General features: G+C 42.2%; 1 protein-coding gene across 1 annotated transcript in view; it reads right to left on the bottom strand.

The window, feature by feature from the left end:
- Positions 1-5,489: 5,489 nt before the first annotated feature.
- ANKRD55 (ankyrin repeat domain 55) overlaps positions 5,490-17,432 on the bottom strand; it is a 396,197-nt gene continuing 384,254 nt past the window's right edge. The window contains exons 19-21 of the mRNA XM_081826855.1: positions 15,939-16,600; positions 7,926-8,018; positions 5,490-5,956 (exon numbers count right to left, since the gene is read on the bottom strand). Of these exons, the coding sequence (XP_081682981.1) occupies positions 5,835-5,956; positions 7,926-8,018; positions 15,939-16,600 (877 nt within the window). The 3' untranslated portion in view covers positions 5,490-5,834. The remainder of the gene's footprint in view (positions 5,957-7,925; positions 8,019-15,938; positions 16,601-17,432) is intronic.

Genomic DNA, 17,432 nt, shown 5'->3' with positions numbered 1-17,432 from the left:
CCGGCCCGACCCCCGAGGGCGGCCCCCAGGCGGGGCGGGCGGGCGTCTCCGCACCCGGCTCCCCCTCAGGCGCCACCGGGAGCCTTTCTCCGAGGGGCCCCTTGACACCGCCCTGGCGTCTGGGCTCCTGCCTGAGCCTCTTCCTGCGGCCACCGGGCCGGTGTTCACCCTGGAGCCCTCCCCCAAGCCGTAGACCAAATGGAAACAATAAAGTTTTTGCAGAAAATAAAATTAAAGTGCTCTTATAGCTAAAAGATTACCCCCCCAAAATGTTATACCCAATGGTATGCTGGTAAACCAGATCTCAAATAAAAGAAAGCCCTGATTTGTAGTGTTTTCCAGTTTCCATGGTGTACATGTTCCCACCAGGGCCAATGTCAAGCCACCAATGGTTGAACAACCAGTTCACAGACTTCTTGAATACTGGATTTAACAATCAACTCTTACAAGCTGGTAAGAGCTGGCTCCAGCATATCCAAGGAAGCAAAATCTTATTTATTATATAAGCCTTTGTTAGAACAGTAGAAAGGGCTTTATGGAAATTTGACTCTTCATCCTGGGATAGTAGACTGTGGCAAAGGGGAGGGGGTGCTCCCTAAACTTTCCACTAACAGAGGTTGAATGGGCTAGCTCTCAGGAACTCAGGAGCTAGACATCCAATGGAAGGGAGATTCTTTAAATCTTTTCCTTTTTTCTTTGCATTTGTATTTTTTCCTCCTCAAAGTCACTTATTCGGAGAATACTGGGGTAGACTATCTAGGAGCGAGCTATTTCAACACATGAGACACTCCCTTGGTTTTTAGCTTTTCTGGAATTCAAGCACTTGCTTGGTTTTGTCGTAGAGATTTGAGAAAAGTCCTCTGGCTGCTTCCTTCTAGCCGTAAACCACAGTGCTGATTGGCCTCACCGTCTTGTTGTTATTCTCTTACATACTTTCAGAAAAACTTCTTCTCCTCTAGCTCTGCAGCTTGAATAAGTTATACTTTCAAATATGATTAGTGTTGGGCTCCATAGTGATGCTCCCGAAGTCCATTTTTAGGGTTTTAAGCTTCTTTTTTTAACCTGATTGAGCATAATGCCTGTAGGCTCTGTATCTCCTCAGTAGGTGGGATTGAACCCTGATGAAGTAGAGAAGTTACAGTTGGTGTCTCCTGGGACATCTTGGAGCAATGCCTTACGTGTTAGTCAAGGGAAGGGTGTCATCTTCTGTGGGTGAGACCAGTTCTTGTGTTTGTCACAGAGAACAATTCTTTGGGCTCTAAGATGTGGCTTTGCTTCTTCATAAACTGTCTTTTTATTATCGGCCTCTAAACAGTTGGTAAATATAATTGGTTTCTCTTTAAAAGCTTTTTTGGAGTAATTTTATACGTCGCATGAAATGGAAATGATGGAGATAATTTCCTTTCCTCATTCCTTTATGTCACTCACTGCTATGTCTCTGCTGGTGATTCACCTTCAGTGCACCCAGGATACTGTTCACGATCATCTGTAGCTGAGCTCAGTTCTTGCATTCACTGACCATGTGCACCCTTCACTCACTCCACCTTCTCACTTTACAGCTGACCCCACATCTCCACATCTCCAAACTCCAGCTTCCCGTCAGTAAAGACAACCTGTTAGAGTCTACCTTGTCCCCCTAAGGGAACAAGCAGTGTTTCTTTTGCTCTCATTTTTCCTAGCTGTGGACCACTAGTAATTGCAAGGTGATTTACCATTCACCATTAATAAAATTTTTACTAGGGATTTAATAATTAACAAGCTATTTCCTGTTTTTCACACCTAAGTGCGAAAACTACCTTTGTCCTTCTGATGACAGTTGTGCTAGCATACCGTGCTGACCGGAAACTCTTGAGCTTTTGATACAATTTATTCATTGACTTTTCATATTTGGCCTCTGGGGATTTCTTGAAGCTCAGCTGACTAAAGGACCAAGGCTGGGTGGACTAAAATAGGGGTCAGAGTTGGAAGGCATTTTCTTTGGAAAGTTTTTTTTTTTTTTTTTAAAGATTTTATTTATTTATTTGACAGAGACATAGCGAGAGAGGGAACACAAGCAGGGGGAGAGGCAGAGGGAGAAGCAGGCCTCCCGCCGAGCAGGGAGCCCGATGCGGGGCTCGATCCCAGGACCCCGGGATCATGACCTGAGCCGAAGGCAGACGCCCAACAACTGAGCCACCCAGGCGCCCCTCTTTGGAAAGTTTTGATAGAAACATACCGTTTGCTGACGGTCTTCATCTATCAGTATTAACATTTCTATGTCAACGTCTAGGAAATATGTGAATCTGATGGAATTTCCTGATTTGATTTTATTTTTTTAAAGATTTTATTTATTTATTTGAGAGAGAGAGAGAGCACACACGAGAGGAGGAGCAGAGAGAGAGAGACAGGCAGACTCTGTGCTGAGCGCGGAGCCCGACGCGGGGCTCTATCCCAGGACCCTGAGATCATGACCTGAGCTAAAATCAAGAGTCGGTCGCTTAACCCGACTGAGCCACCCAGGCGCCCCTAAGGAGAAAGATCATTTTCCCTGAAGGCATTAAGAGAGGCTAACTGCTACATGTGAGAACTGCTATCATGTGGTGTGGTTTTTTAAAAAATTAATTTAGTTTTTAAATTGAGTGTTATATTTTATGCTAAGTTCAAATATGTTCCTTCTTAATTACCCCATTTGGCCCTATGGTAGATTCCAAAGGGTTGTTTTCAAAAGGCTGCCTTTAAAATGCCAAGATGCCTTTGCTTAGAGACATGCATTGGTAAACTTCAAAGAGTAGGGGCAAAAGCAAAATCAATGGTTATGTTTGTTCTTTCTGGGAGGCACAATGTTTCTAATCGGTCACTTGGTGAGGTTTTCTAAAATCGTGCATCAAGCTGTGGTTTAATAGAGTTGGAAAGGATAATAAGCTGGAGTCACAGAAAGCTATTTATATTGGCTGAGTTCTATGAAAATGAGAGCATTAGAGGTTAGTGTTTACAGGGAGAAAGAACACCTGTGTTGCCCCAGGTGATTACCGAAGGGAAATAAGAAAAATGGGGGGAAACCCTACCTTCCAACAACTCTAATTGGCTAGCACAAATTACTGAATTGGTGAACTCTTTCCACAAATATTAACATTGGCTCCACTCTTCCTGTACAGATGCTTTGCCAAAGGTGTATCACACCAGTGAAATTTCTGGAACAGGAAAACAATGATTTGGGAATTATGTATGTAGACTATGGGACTAGAAAGACTCTGCCATTAACTGTGTGACTTTGGACAAATTAGTTAACTTCTTTCTTTGCCTTGGATTCCTTGTCTGTACTTGGAGAATATAGGTGGAGATAATGCTCCCAATGAAATAATGGATGAAAAGTTACGATTTTTATGTATGTAAATAAATGGTATGTCCTTAGCAAGGAAGGGAAATATAAGAGGTAAAATAAGAGAAAAGTCATTTTAGAAGAAAAACTTGCTTGACATTTTTTTAAGTTGGGCACAAATAAGTGAATACATTATATCTGATTTCATCAGTAAAATATTGGCTGAGGATAAATCTACCCTAAACAAGCCACTTTACTTGGTGGCAAAAGGATAACTGCTCTATTTAAAAAGGTGGTAGTGGGCAGTATATTACTTCTTCATAGCTAACAAAAGATCCTTAAATCAACTTTAATGGGCAGGCCTAACATTAGAAAATCTGTGTGTTGGGGATCCCCGGGGGGCTTAGTTGGTTGAGTGTCCAACTCTTGATTTCAGCTCAGGTCATGATCTTAGGGTTGTGGGATTGAGCCCCGCATCAGGCTCCATGCTCAGCAGAGTCTGCTCATAATTCTCTCTCTCCCTCTCCTCTGCCCCTCCCCCATGCGCTCTCTCTCTCTCGAAAATAAAATAAATACATCTTTAAAAAAATGCTATGTGTGTATACATAAGTGCAAGTGTTGAGGGGTGGTGGCTTTTTCCAGAGCTATAGACAGATATGGTTTCTTTGTTTTTTAAATTGCTTTAGCCTCTTAGCTACCCACTTGGTAAAGGGAACTTAAATGATCACTTAGGGACTGAGCTTTGGTTAGTGTGGTAATTTTTTTGGATAATTCATAAATATTCCAATTCTCCCCTTTCTGCCCATGGAAGGATTGCATTTGCTTACCTCATTTGGAGTTAGGCATGTCCACATGACTTGATTTGGCAAATGAAATGTGAAAGGAAGTGATGAGATTTACCTCGCACTTCCTCTGTTTTTGTCACCAATGAGATGCATGCTGCAGTAGAATCTATATCAGCCAACTCTGTTAGCTGGTCCGGGCCAGGTATTGTGAATGAGAATTGTCAGCCAATGAGATCTGGGGGTTGTTTATTACTGAAGCAGAGGCTGGCCTATCCTGACTAAGCTAAGCAGTCTATGGCCGGGTATCTACTGTGCATGAACATAGATTCAGAAGTAACCAGGTGACATAATAGAACCACTTAACTGATACTTAACAGAGAATGCAGCCCACAAACAAAACAAAACAGAACAGAACAGAACAGAAAACCCTTCAGAATCTAGGTCCTGAGAGCTCTTCCGTTTGCACCAGCATTTGCCTTCCCTACCACCAGCTACTGTCTAGCTTAAGTGACTGCTCATTTCTCTTCTATAATCCCTAATTCAGGCTACTATCATTGGCAAAATGAGATTGTGGACCAATAACCTCTTTATTACCACTTCCTACATCTCTCTACCTTGCTACCTCCCTCTCTACATCCCTACTTCCTTCCCTTCCTTCTTTCCTGGAAAAAACAACAACTGACTGCCTACTATGTGCCAGGAACTGTATACATTTCTAGAAGAGCAAAGCCAAAGAACTATGATTTGGCTTCAGAGGAGCTGCTATTTAGTTAATGGCATAGTCTGACCTGTCTCAACAAATAATGTTAATATAAAACAGCAAGCGTTGTACTTGAGATATTTACAGAATAAAATATAGGCTTAGATGTAACACGGAATGACTGTGATCTTGTATGTCTGGACCTTGAAATTTAAATCAGTCCAAACAACACACAAACATCTTAGTAAGATCTACAGTTAGTAGTAGTCTTTCAAACTTTACTAAGTCATAAGTTTGGGAATGTCTTGAGTAGGCAGACACCATTATTTTCAAACAGAAAAAAGAATGATTAAATACATAGAGTATTTGAGGAATGTATGAGAAATGCCTATCTCATTCTGTTAAGCCAGGATGTAGACCCTTCCAACTCACATGATCTTCTCACTATTAGAACAATCATATCTAAAACTGACAATAAGTGGAAATAATCAAATAACAAAGAAGATACATAAACATTGGCAAACGATTTGGGCTGTAGCCAGGATGAGAAGATGTTAGAAAATATTTTACAGAAGCCTGTACATTTAAAAGCTATAAACTCTGATTAAAGGAATTTGCTACTTTAATTTTAATTAAGTTTCATCAACCTAAGGTAGAATTGCAATAAGTGTGAAGAAAAAGTATGGAAACAACAGCTTTTCTGTTGTTTTTTATTCAGCAAAGCATACATTTTTAAAACAAAATCATTCAGGAAAAAAAAAAATCTGCTGATACCACAATGCAAACCAAACATAGCAAAGTTTCCCTACTGATAACATATTGTGATTTTTATTTTGGCATGGAGACATCACAGAAACTCACAGACTTAAAATATATATACAAAGATTCCAAGCGCTTATTTGGGAAATATCACTGGAATGTTATAAAACTGTGAATGGCTTCTAGAACGCAATTTACTAAATCAGTCTTTGTTTTCACAAACTAGAGTAATCTCATCCTTTGACGGTTGAAAATATATATAATCTCTATTTTTACAACCAGGGACGCACAGTTAATTTTCGTCAGTGGCGGGATTGGCCAGGCTTTCACTGTCTTCGGCTGCTGCGTTGTGTCCCCGTTGGCTTGGAATAGCAGGAAGCACTCGGTTGGTCCGCAGAGGTCCTCCAGATAGAACTGGGGAGAAAGGACAGAACGAGAGACTTTCAAGGTTTGCTTCTCTCAGAGTCTCAGGAGGAATGGCTGTGGGAGAACGAGGTTATTTCTAAAGGAGTGGAGGCATTTCTAAGGAGCTTGTCTCATTCAGAGCCTGGCTGCAGGGGAAAGCTGTGTCTCTATCCATTCAGGCTTCCCACATGTCATCAGGGATGTCAAATGTGCACAAACACAGGACGGGGCCAAGTTTGATCAAAACGTGATTGGGCCTTGCGTGCCTGGCAGAGCTCTCTTTTCCTGGGGTGGAGTAGCTGTTGATGGCCAAGTCAGCATAACGCTCTAAATGAGCCCCGAGACATCTGTACTACCCTTTTATGAGAACCTCAAAAGGTTCTTGGGGTTCTCTTAGGAAAAGCCCTCTGTACCTTTCCATTTCTTTTTCATAGAGCTGGAGTTGATCTAAGATCTTTATCTTCACTTCTCTCCGCACATTTAATTGTGAAGAGCAAAAAGCTCTTGGGCTCTACCAAAGAAAACCCCCTCTCTGGCTTCTCCAAGCCCTACCAGGATTCAAGGCCGAGTGAATAGTTAATTAGATATCTTTGTGAGTCATTCCTGCTTAAAGACAACTTCAGGCTTGAATTTCATCCAGTGATTGAATTCACACCATCCCAAACCCTCACTTTTACACAAATCAGTCAAAGCAGAGGAATGGATCTGTTAAGGAAGAGATTTTGGTTTCTGCTACAAACTCTTTGTGTGAGTTTGGACATACATCTCTACCTCTCCCTTTCCTTTTCTGCAGAAGGACAGGGTTTTACTAAGACCCCATGGTTCACTGTTCTTACCTAAGGAATCCTAGAACTCTTGATTGGTCCCTTCCAAACTACAGCCTGGGGCAGAAAAGACATGTTGGATATTTATTCTGTGCAAACAGTTGCCAGTGTTTTCCATACGTTACCTCATGTAATCCTCCCAACAACCTTATCAGGCTGGCACTTATAGGCTAAGGGAGGAAACTGAAGGTTAAGAAACTTGTCTGAAACAGGGCAGCTCTTAAATCATCCAACCTCTCCAATTAAGAGGGTATGGGGAGAGAGAGCGAGAGAGAGAGAGAGAGAGAGAACGTGCATGCTCGCATACATGTTATAAATGACGGGGCTGGGATAGAAAGAAGAGGAAAGGAAGGCAATTAGAATCCAGTATTGCTTGTTTGTATGAGCCAGCTGACTCTGTGTCTTATAGTTTTGCTCCCGGCTCTGCTACTTACTACCTAAGTAATGTTGGGCAAATCATGTAACCTCTCTGAACTCAGTTTTCTCATCTGTACAATAGGAATAATAATAGAACCTGCCTCCTACTACATATATGAGGATATACAAACTCAGAATTTCTGGGGTGTGGGGCCCAGAAATCTGTATAACAAGCATTCCAGGTAATACTTCAAATACACTCAAACTTGAAGATCACTGGCTGAATGGAATATATTTAATATTTTATATTGTAAGAAATTTTTGTACAAAATATTATAGAATAAATCAATAATGTCAAAAGCAATATGGGTGAACAGCATCTACATGATTATTCCTTTCTGTTTAGGGATGCATAGCTTCTGAGTACAGTAATGACACATATTTGTACCTGTTCATCATAGTAAGGAAACCAATGTCAAGAGACCAGTCTTAAGAGAAGAATTTTTAAAGTACCTTCTTAAACACATTAAATAGTACATAGCTAAATAAACTTCAGTCATTGTTTTTACAATCCAAACACAAAAATTCCTCAAGGGAGGGAGTTTTTTTTTTTTCTAAACAAGCATTACCAACTTGGATGAAGCTTTAAAGACTGCTTCTCTTGTATTTTCCTGTAATTTACAAGTTTTGGCGCCTCATGTTCCCTCAAAAAATGAAAGTAAACTGAAATAAGAGTTAGTTGCATCTAGACATGTTAACACTTGCAAAGGAAGCTGAAGAAGATTCATAATACTTACATTTTTGGTCTGGCAGGGGAGCTAGGTTGTTCCGAGTGATAGGAAGGTCCCTGATCTGGGCTCTGTTTGGGGAGAAATGCTGAAAATTTTGTCCTGGGGACAAACAGAATGGTATCAATCATTTGAGACATAACCAAGGGCGAATTATAAAATCCAATGGATAAGAGAATCATGAAGTTGTTAGAGATCGCCGAGTTCAAGATGCTAACAAGAACCAAAATCATAACAGCTACACTTTATTGAGTTTCTATTATATGCCAGTCACTGTTTCAATGAAAGAAAAAGATGTGGGAAATCAATTCTTGAATAAATTAATTGAAATAAAATTTTATAAACAAGCACAGTTGGCCACCCACTCTATAAAACTTAAAAGTTTGAAAAAATAAAATAGGGTATAAAGTATAACATATCAATCAAATCTGTGGTGAATGACACAGATAAGTGGGATATATTTTTCTAGATCAGTGTTTCTCAATGCTGGTTGCACATAGGAATTATCTGAGGAGTTAAAAAACAACAACAACACTGCTGCCCTAGCCAAACCCCAGATCAATTAAAAGAGAATCTCTAGGGCTGGAATAGGGCATCAGACTTTTATCCGTTCCCAAGGGATTCTAGTGTGCAATAGGATTGAGCATCACTGCCCTAGAAGATGGGATCTGGGTGAAGTCACCTGGGAGATGGCTATTCTCTACTATAGGCTATAAGCAGTGCTCTGCTGGAGCAATGTGTCCTGGCTCTTGGGAACCGATGGTGACAATTTCAGGACTTTAGTGAGGGGGTTGACATCACAGTGGTGGCTAGGCATCGGTCAAGGTAGAAGTATTTACACCATGGAAATCAGCAAGCACTGATCCTTCTGGAGAGCCAGCAGTTAAATATTTATCAACACAATACTGATTATAAAAGAGCGATCCAAATATCTGAAAATAGAAAGGAATACCCAAGTTATTTAGGTCCTTTTAAATAGTTGACCAAATGGGACAGGATTAGACTCATTTGCCAGCTTGGGCAAGAGATGCTCCCTCTCTAAACCTCAATTTCCTGACACACAAAATGGTGAAAATAATTGTATCTGTCTTTATCACTTGTCATAAAAATAAAGTAGGAGAACAAATGTAAAGCATTTAGCTTACAAGGCTAACGCTCAAGAAACATTAGTAATTATTACAGTTTTATTCTGTGAAGTGTTTAACATGATCTCCTGGAGAGTGGAGAATGTATTCATTCGATCTTTTGCCTCGTAGTCTTGTAAGAATCAAAACAACTATAGGACTGCTGATGGGTTTAATTCTTCTGCTTGGGCCGAGTACTCCTTAGAATAAGGGGGGAAAAGCACTAGCCAAGATCCCCGGTCCATCTGCGTAGGGGAGTCCGATGACATATCGTAAGGGCAGACATCTGAGCACTGCCATTTGATGAAAACTGAGCAAAATTTCCAGTCTCTCTGGTGGGTATTATATTTTTATTCCTTTGTATGCTAAAGGTCAAATAACTTCATAAGCTACTATTTAAAAAGAAAACATCCCTGAGTAGAATAACAGTAAGTAATTACAGCAAGTACCCATATCAACTCATACCTTATTTATCCATGAACATTTGGACAGAAATTTACAAAACCAAGAAATGAGATAATGATAATTATGGATAATGTTTACTGAGAACTTACGACTGTCAGGGACTGGGCTGAATGCTATAGGCATGATTTCATTGAATCTAAACAATCACTTTCCCTTGTGACATAGATACCATCATCACCTCCATTTTACAAATGAGGACCCTGGCTTGGAGGCATTCTCAAATGTGTTCAGGGTCACATAATGGAAAGCGACAGAGCCTGGGCTCCAACTTAGGTTTGTCTGACATAGAGCCCATCCTGCCTTCCTAGCAGCCAAAGCCATTTTTACAGGATGCGAGATGGGCAGAAAAGGGATGCGGCAGTGATTTGGGAGGTGGGGGGAGAGCTCAACTTCATTCTGCACTGGCATTTGGCTCAGTTTTGAAGGACAGGGTGGAGCTGTACACAGCCCAAAGCTCTTTTATCTGTGCTGCAGGCACCTCGGGGAGCATCCAGCCCTTGGGGACAGGGTCAAGGACCACTGTCCTAGATTCAAAAGGCAGGAGGGGTTTTCACAGTTAAACAGAGGAATTTAGTTAAGCAACTAAAGAAATTCAGCACTCATCTATTGTGTATTCACCGTATTCCTGAGCCTGGAGCAAGAAGAGGACAAGGCAAGGTGCTCAGGAGGGGATTACAGTGTATGTTGGAAGAAAAACGGGTTAACTTATTCTTTTGGAGCCCCAGAGTGGTGGTGTGAGGACATCACATAGGAAAGAGGGGTCCAGAGAGGTGGAGGTATCTTGAATCCCACAGAGCTCACTTGAATGTCTGCTCTGTCACTTCCTACCTAGCTCTGTGACCTTAAGCAGATGGGCTAACCTCTTTGTGCCTCCATTTCCTCATTTCCAGAATAGGGATTAAGAACTCCCGAAGTGCTGTCAAAGGGGAAGTATGCACTTCACTATCTGCCCCACAGGAGGCTCAACAAGGTGGAGCTGTTCTTCTATCGTTCATAGTAAGAAAGAGCCACAGCTCCTACAGAGGTCAGGGTGACTTTGAGACAAGGGTGGCTTTTGAGCTGGTTCTTAAAAGATTGTACAAATCTAGGGCGCCTGGGTGGCTCAGTTAAGCGTCTGCCTTCGGCTCAGGTCGTGATCCCAGGGTACTGGGATCGAGCCCCGCATCGGGCTCCCTGCTCTGCGGGAAGCCTGCTTCTCCCTCTCCCACTCCCTCTGCTTGTGTTCCCTCTTTCGCTGTGTCTCTCTCTGTGTCAAATAAATAAATAAAATCTTAAAAAAAAAAAAAAGATTGTACAAATCTGCGAAGCACACAGTGGACAGAAGGTATAAATAACACGGGCACCAATGCCACAGAGTGAAAGGTATGGGTTATCAGGGAACTGAGAGACATTCAAGGAAGTGTTCAAGGGGATGGGGGAAAGGATAGGAGATGTGAGGCCCAGACACCGAGAATGGGAAGTGAGGCCCAGTCATGCTGGGAGCATTTTGTTTACCGGCTAAAGAATCTGATCTTTGTCCTGGAAAAGATGCAGCACCTCTGATGAGTTTAAACAGAGGGGTCACAGGATCAGATCCTACAGGATCAGGGAGGAGAGCACATTGCTGCTGGGATAGTCCAGAAAACTGGGGCGAAGGAAGTTCTCTCTTGAAGGAGAAGGGAAGCGAGCACTTTCTTACTTTCAGTGTGATGGCTTGTAAATAACCAGGCTGGTAGCAAACACCACAGAGCTTTCTGTTCCATTTTCTCTGAAAGCTGCTCACAATGAATTAAGCTGATGTGCTCCAAATTTCCTCATTAGGTTAAGTGCCTCATCCCGCATCTCTCTCCATCTAGCCCACTGACAGGTCTCAATGAATGTTAAGTAATAATCATTACAGTTAAATGTTCAGAGTTGCTGATGCAAGCACAGGATATTGGCTGCCAGGAATTCAAACAGTAGCACTGCTAGACCCTATTATTTCTACTAAACGCTAGGGCAGGAAAAGAGAAAATCCAAAGCTAAAGGGACTATCCAAGTTTAAATCAGTGGTGGGTGCAGTGGTATGACTTACAGTATCCAATTGCTTTATCGTATTAGACTTCGTATCAAATATGGGAGATCAATGTTGAAATGTGCTAGATAAAGAACTTAAACCACTTAAGTGAACCCTCATAACTGTAGTCCAGAAGCCTCAGTAGTTCTAAAAACAACATTTCAAATTGGGTTAAAAATGTCCACAAAAATAAAATCCATAAGACAGGAAAATCTTTTTGTTTTGGGAAGGACAATGTAATTTCTAAGCACATCGCACCGTGGGTAAATTGGTAAGTATACTAACAAACTGGACTTTGAGATTTCAGGAGAGAAATACATTGCCACAGTGATACTTGCTATTTAGGAGATCTGGGTTCGAGTGCTGATTATGTCATTAATTAGTTGTAAGACTTTGAGCAAACCGTTTTAACTATTCTAGGCCATGTGAATTATAACTGAAAAGGGCCTCATGAGACATAATGGTCTCAGCCTCTGGATGAGTAAGAAACTCACTCAGAGAGATGACATGCCTTGCTTTATCAATGAGGGCTCATCCAGGAAAAGAGACCTCTCCTGGTCTTTCAAACAGGGAATTTCGTACAGACTGTTGGTTATGTCTGCGATAGAAAAGCTAAGAAGACAAATGAAGAGAGGGTAGAAGGACAATCCAGAGATGAGCTGTTATATGAAAAAAAAGCAACCCCCCTTAGGCTGGTGAGATGAGAGGAAGAGGAGGTAGAAGCTCGTGGGGGCCAGAGCCACAGTGAGCAGCTGTGGGGGGTGGGGGCGGGAAGGAGAGGATGGAACCGTCACTGAGGCTTCCAGAGGAAGCCGAGGGACATTGTGTACAACTACACTGCTTTCCCTCATTCTCCTACTCTTCTCCTTCTACCGCGCCTCCTGGGACTTGGCCAAAGTACCTGGAAGCAGCTTCAAGGAAGTCTAGGAAGGTTGTTCCCTGAGAGACAGAAGAGAGCTGGAGGGAAAAGCCTAGATGTGAAAGCAATGAAGCAGTTGACTAGCACATTTACTTAAATTTCATTATCTTTAAAACAAGGTCATTTCTAGCTTGTATCTGAAGCATAGTGCTTAGTATAGAGCCTGGCACATGGTTTCTTAAAACAAAAAACAAAAACCCAAATACTTCCTTGTGTGTATAACACTATATTCAAATCACTGTTCTAAGTACTTTACTCTTTTAATCTTAACAGCAACTCCCAGTCCTATGTTAGGTTTTTTCCTCCCAGTTTTTTCAGGTGAAGAAACAAAAGCCCAGAGATTAAGTAGCAGCAAGTAAGTGACAGAGCCGGAATTTAAACCCAGATTTTTTTTTTATTTTCTTTTTTTTTTATTCTTTTTTTTTTTTCTAAAGATTTTATTTATTTATTTGAGAGAGAGAGAATGAGAGACAGAGAGCATGAGAGGGAGGAGGGTCAGAGGGAGAAGCAGACTCCCCGCCGAGCAGGGAGCCCGATGCGGGACTCGATCCCGGGACTCCAGGATCATGACCTGAGCCGAAGGCAGTCGCTTAACCAACTGAGCCACCCAGGCGCCCCTAAACCCAGATGTTTTAACCACTGGAGTATTCTGCCTCTCGACAAATTAGAATGACAGAGACTCTAACCATTATAAAGACCATATAATCTTCTATCTAAACATGAGAAGAAAATTGCTTTAAAGTCAGTTGCACAATCATTTTAGCAAATCCGTATCTTTAAAAACTCATTTATAGGCTGAAGATTCTTGGGAGATTTATTTTATCACAACTCAGTTGCCTAGAATGGCTCCTAGTTATTATCAGTGCCTAAAAACATTGGTTTGAAAAAATAAATGCTTTGATGTGCCACAGCTAATTATTTAAGATTCCCTTGGAGAATTTTGTTGCTTCTTTTCTGCTATTCTCAACCCCAGGACTATCCAAGTTACCTCACTGGCAAATGAAGCAAGTTTTCAAAGCAAGCTTATTGAATTTCCTTTTATTTCCAATAATATAGAAGGTTTTAGATGGCACCAGTGACAGAATGTACTAGTTCACTATCCAATATCTATTCTCTTCTCTCTTCAAAACAAAAATCCAATTTTCGAGGGACAGCCATGTGCCAAGATAAAAGACTACAATTCCCAACCTCCCTTGCAGATAGGCATGACCATGTGACTAGAGTTCTGGCCAATGAGATGTGAGAGAGACATGGGGGCCTAGTTAATGAGAGCTGATTCAGCTGGGGGCATATCCATCTTTCCCCTCTCTGTGCTCCTTTCCTCCTTCTCTAGTTAGCCATAACAGAAGCTGTGGAGCATGCAGATGGAAGGAGCCTAGGCCTTTGGTGATGATGGAGCACCTGGGAACTGCCTAATTCAGACTTCTTTCCTGTGACAGCAATAAAGTCCAATGTGATTGAAGCCGCTGCTACTTTGGTTTCTGTTACAGGCAACTAAGCCCAGTTGTAACTGACAGAGAAAAGACAGACCAAGGCTGTCCTGGGAACAGAAAAAGAACAGGATTTTCACAAATTTCAAAAGCTTTTCAAAAGGGAAGGTATTGGGCACCTGGGTGGCTCAGTCGGTTAAGCGACTGCCTTCGGCTCAGGTCATGATCCTGGAGTCTCGGGATCGAGTCCCCAATTGGGCTCCCTGCTCGGCAGGGAGTCTGCTTCTCCCTCTGACCCTCCCCCCTCTCATGTGCTCTCTCTCTCTCTCATTCTCTCTCTCTCAAATAAATAAATAAAATCTTAAAAAAAAAAAAAAAAGAGAGAAGGTATTAGCCAGGACAGGACCAAATCCAGAAAGGAGGCTGGGTTGAGGCCCTGGAGGCCACTAAAGTGTCCAAAAAAATGAAGACCAATATCTTTCCTTCCTTTATCCTTCTGTAGAACCAAAGCAAAAACACTATCTATGCCACTAACCACACACTTCAGTGCTTTGTGGAGGAAGTAAAATGTTGGGTGGAGTTTTTCTCAGATACTGGGAAATAGCCTTCCTGTGCTCATCCATATTTATTCTGTGCTTCAGTACATATAAATCTGTATGCGGGGAGCCATACTCTACCTCACATGTTTCGGACAGCAGGCACCTAGAAATGAGGGAAGAGAGCCATACTCATGCTGCGTATTAAATAGGAAGGAATATTTTACATTTCCAAATACGCATGTTCCTCCTCTTGGTTCTTCCTTCTTCTGTGTTTGACAGAAATAGGGGTTCAAGATACAGCATTTTTTCTCCCTCTCAACCCTACTGTAAGGAAAACAACAGAAAGCCGTGGATAAAAACAACGGACATTCCACGGAGAGATACTAGGGAGTGTGCTGGATTGTGTTGAAATGGGGACAGGAACGTCCAACTGGTGTCGAAGGGGACTGTGGTTATTCACATCCAGCCCATTAGGACCAAGTGGGATTTGGGTTCAGTGTTGCCTGACTTTTTAATTTCTCAAGAGAAGCTAGAATTTTCGATTTTTATGTAAAACTTCATGATTTTTAAACATTAGCCATTAACTCACTTGAAAACAAAACAAGACACTGTGGCAATGAACTGATTTGGAAAGCTGTTTTGTAGCCTCTGCTTTACAACAATGGTTCCCTTTCTCTGGTGTGCATCAGAATCACCTGTGGCCCATCTAAAAAATTAAATGTTTTAGTGTGATACATTTATTTAAAAGGGGTGATTAGATACATATTGTTTGTATGTGTATAAAAACAAATTCTTCAGTGTGATACATTTATTTAAAAGGGGGATATGTCCTTATGTATAAATATTTCATGTGTGTGTATATGTGTGTGCACACACACGTGTATAAAACATCTCTGGAAGAATACAAAAAATAACATCAGTAGTTCTGATGTGGGGTACCGCGTAGCTGGGGGAAGAGACAGGAGGGAGAAATGCAATGTGAGCCTTTGGAATGCATGGAAACTTGAACCATTAATGTGTGAATGTGTTTCCTTTCTACGTGGATACACAGAAAGCATTGCCATTTTCCCTCTTCCCTCACCAAGATTTTGCTTTGGTAGGTCTGGAGTAGGGATTGAACACCTGATTTAAAAACAAGTCATCACACAAACAAATCAACTCCTCATAATTGATTTTGCCACTTACCCCTGGTTAAGAATCTTTGCTACTGGAAATACTAACATTCCCGCTTGAATCTGCCAGTCACCACACATATTTGCTGGGAAGATGAGAAGGCACATACTTCAACATGATGACTGCTCTCAGGGTGGAAAAGCAGAATGCTTCCACAGCCTGGAGATCTTAAATCCAATGGATTCAAGGAAAAAAGTTGGCCCTAATCACCATTTTGTTCTGGCCCTGCCCTCTAGGCTACTACCGTCAGTCCAGTTCCTCACCCAGAACTACAGGAAACATTTCTCACATAGAGAGAGCTTGCCCGGAATGAGGGAGAAGGAAGCAAGGACAATACCTGATGAAGGATTGTGTAGGTGAGGAAGATGGGGCAGCCCCAAGACCTCCTGCTGACCAGACCTGCTGGTGAGCAATCTGTCTAGCAGCTTATCAGAAGAAGACACAGTCCAAGCCTTACAGAACACCTGGTTAGAATCACCTCTCCAGGGGTTATCTAGCAATGTCTGGCAGCCAGTTCTGTTGTGCAGTAAGTCCTGCTCACTTCGGCTTTTCTGAGATCGCTGGGCCATCTGATGAGTACCGGAGCTCAGGCCAGCTTGGGAAGTGGCCCCCTGGGAAGCCATCAGGAACTTACTGCCCAGGGTGATGGGTGGGAGACTCTGCGTTCTGATTGGTGGAAGCCCCTTATGGGCCAGAGGCTTCTTTTCTGGCAAGAGATATTTTGAATTCTCCAAGGTCCTCTTCTTAAAGTCGATCATAGCCACCTGATCACCAGGCTCGTCTTGGCAGTTGGTCTCCACGATGCTGTCAAAGGTGGTGATGATGTCATCGACTTCCGAGGTGTGCTCCCCCCTGTGTCGGTCCCTGCTGTGATCCTTGTAATAGGCCCTCTGCTCTTCTTTTTTGTTTTTGCAGAAGATTTGGTTGAGCATGCTAAATCGTCCCTCCTTCTTCTGGGGTCTACTGTTCTGGGAAGGAAGGGGTCGAGTAGGCTCTGTTCTATGGGGATATAAAATAACAAGGATGCTATGAGGAGATAGGAAATAGAGACAATCCCCAACCAAAAAAAACCAAAAAACCTCCTTCTGTTCCATCTGCTTCAGAAGGTTGTCTGAGGTCATCCAAAGACACCCCAAAGCCGTGTCAAGTCAAAGGTGATGTGGAGGAATTTGCAACACCCTTTGTCACTCCCTTCCTTGCCATAGTCACTTCTCAGCCCAGTTATTTCTTAGATTCCTCTTAGTTCCTCAGGAGCTGTCCTTTCACAAAATTTACCTCTAGAGAATCTCCTTTCACCAAGGGATAACCTAAGCTGAACCTCACTTCTCAAGGACAGTCAGTGGGAGTGTAAGTTTTAAGTCACAGAGATGAAGGCCAAGCATGAGTTGAGGCTTCAACTAATGGGAGTGGGGTATGCTTGCAGAGGTGGGGGAAGTGTGGTTTGGGCTTTCTCTGAAAGAGATCGCAGCAGATCTGCGCAGAGCTCGGACATTATCTACTTCAGGAAGCTGGCCCATTTTACGCTATTTGGACGTTCTTCGCTTCCCTTTCAGTTTTTACTGAATTTCCTATTGAAAAAATACTTAAAAAAAAGTATACTAAGGGAAACCAAGGGAAGAAGCTTTTGTCTGGGCTTCAGCTGCTCGAGGAAGTGTGTATGCCAGAGATCGGGCGTGGCAGCAGAAGCAAAGTGAGCAATACCCAATGGGCAGGCAAATTCTAAAGAAAAAAAGGTCAGCAGTTGTCCGGCTGGTTCCTCTGCTGTGAGTTTCCTTGAGGCACCATTCTGTTTTTGTTCCTTGGAAAATTCTGTTATTCTCTTTTTTTTTTT

The sequence above is a fragment of the Leptonychotes weddellii genome, chromosome 7 (genome assembly GCF_054177405.1).
Source record: "Leptonychotes weddellii isolate Sample4059 chromosome 7, ASM5417740v2, whole genome shotgun sequence".
NCBI classification, from domain to species: Eukaryota; Metazoa; Chordata; class Mammalia; order Carnivora; family Phocidae; genus Leptonychotes; species Leptonychotes weddellii.
This window is presented reverse-complemented; position numbering and strand designations above follow the sequence as displayed.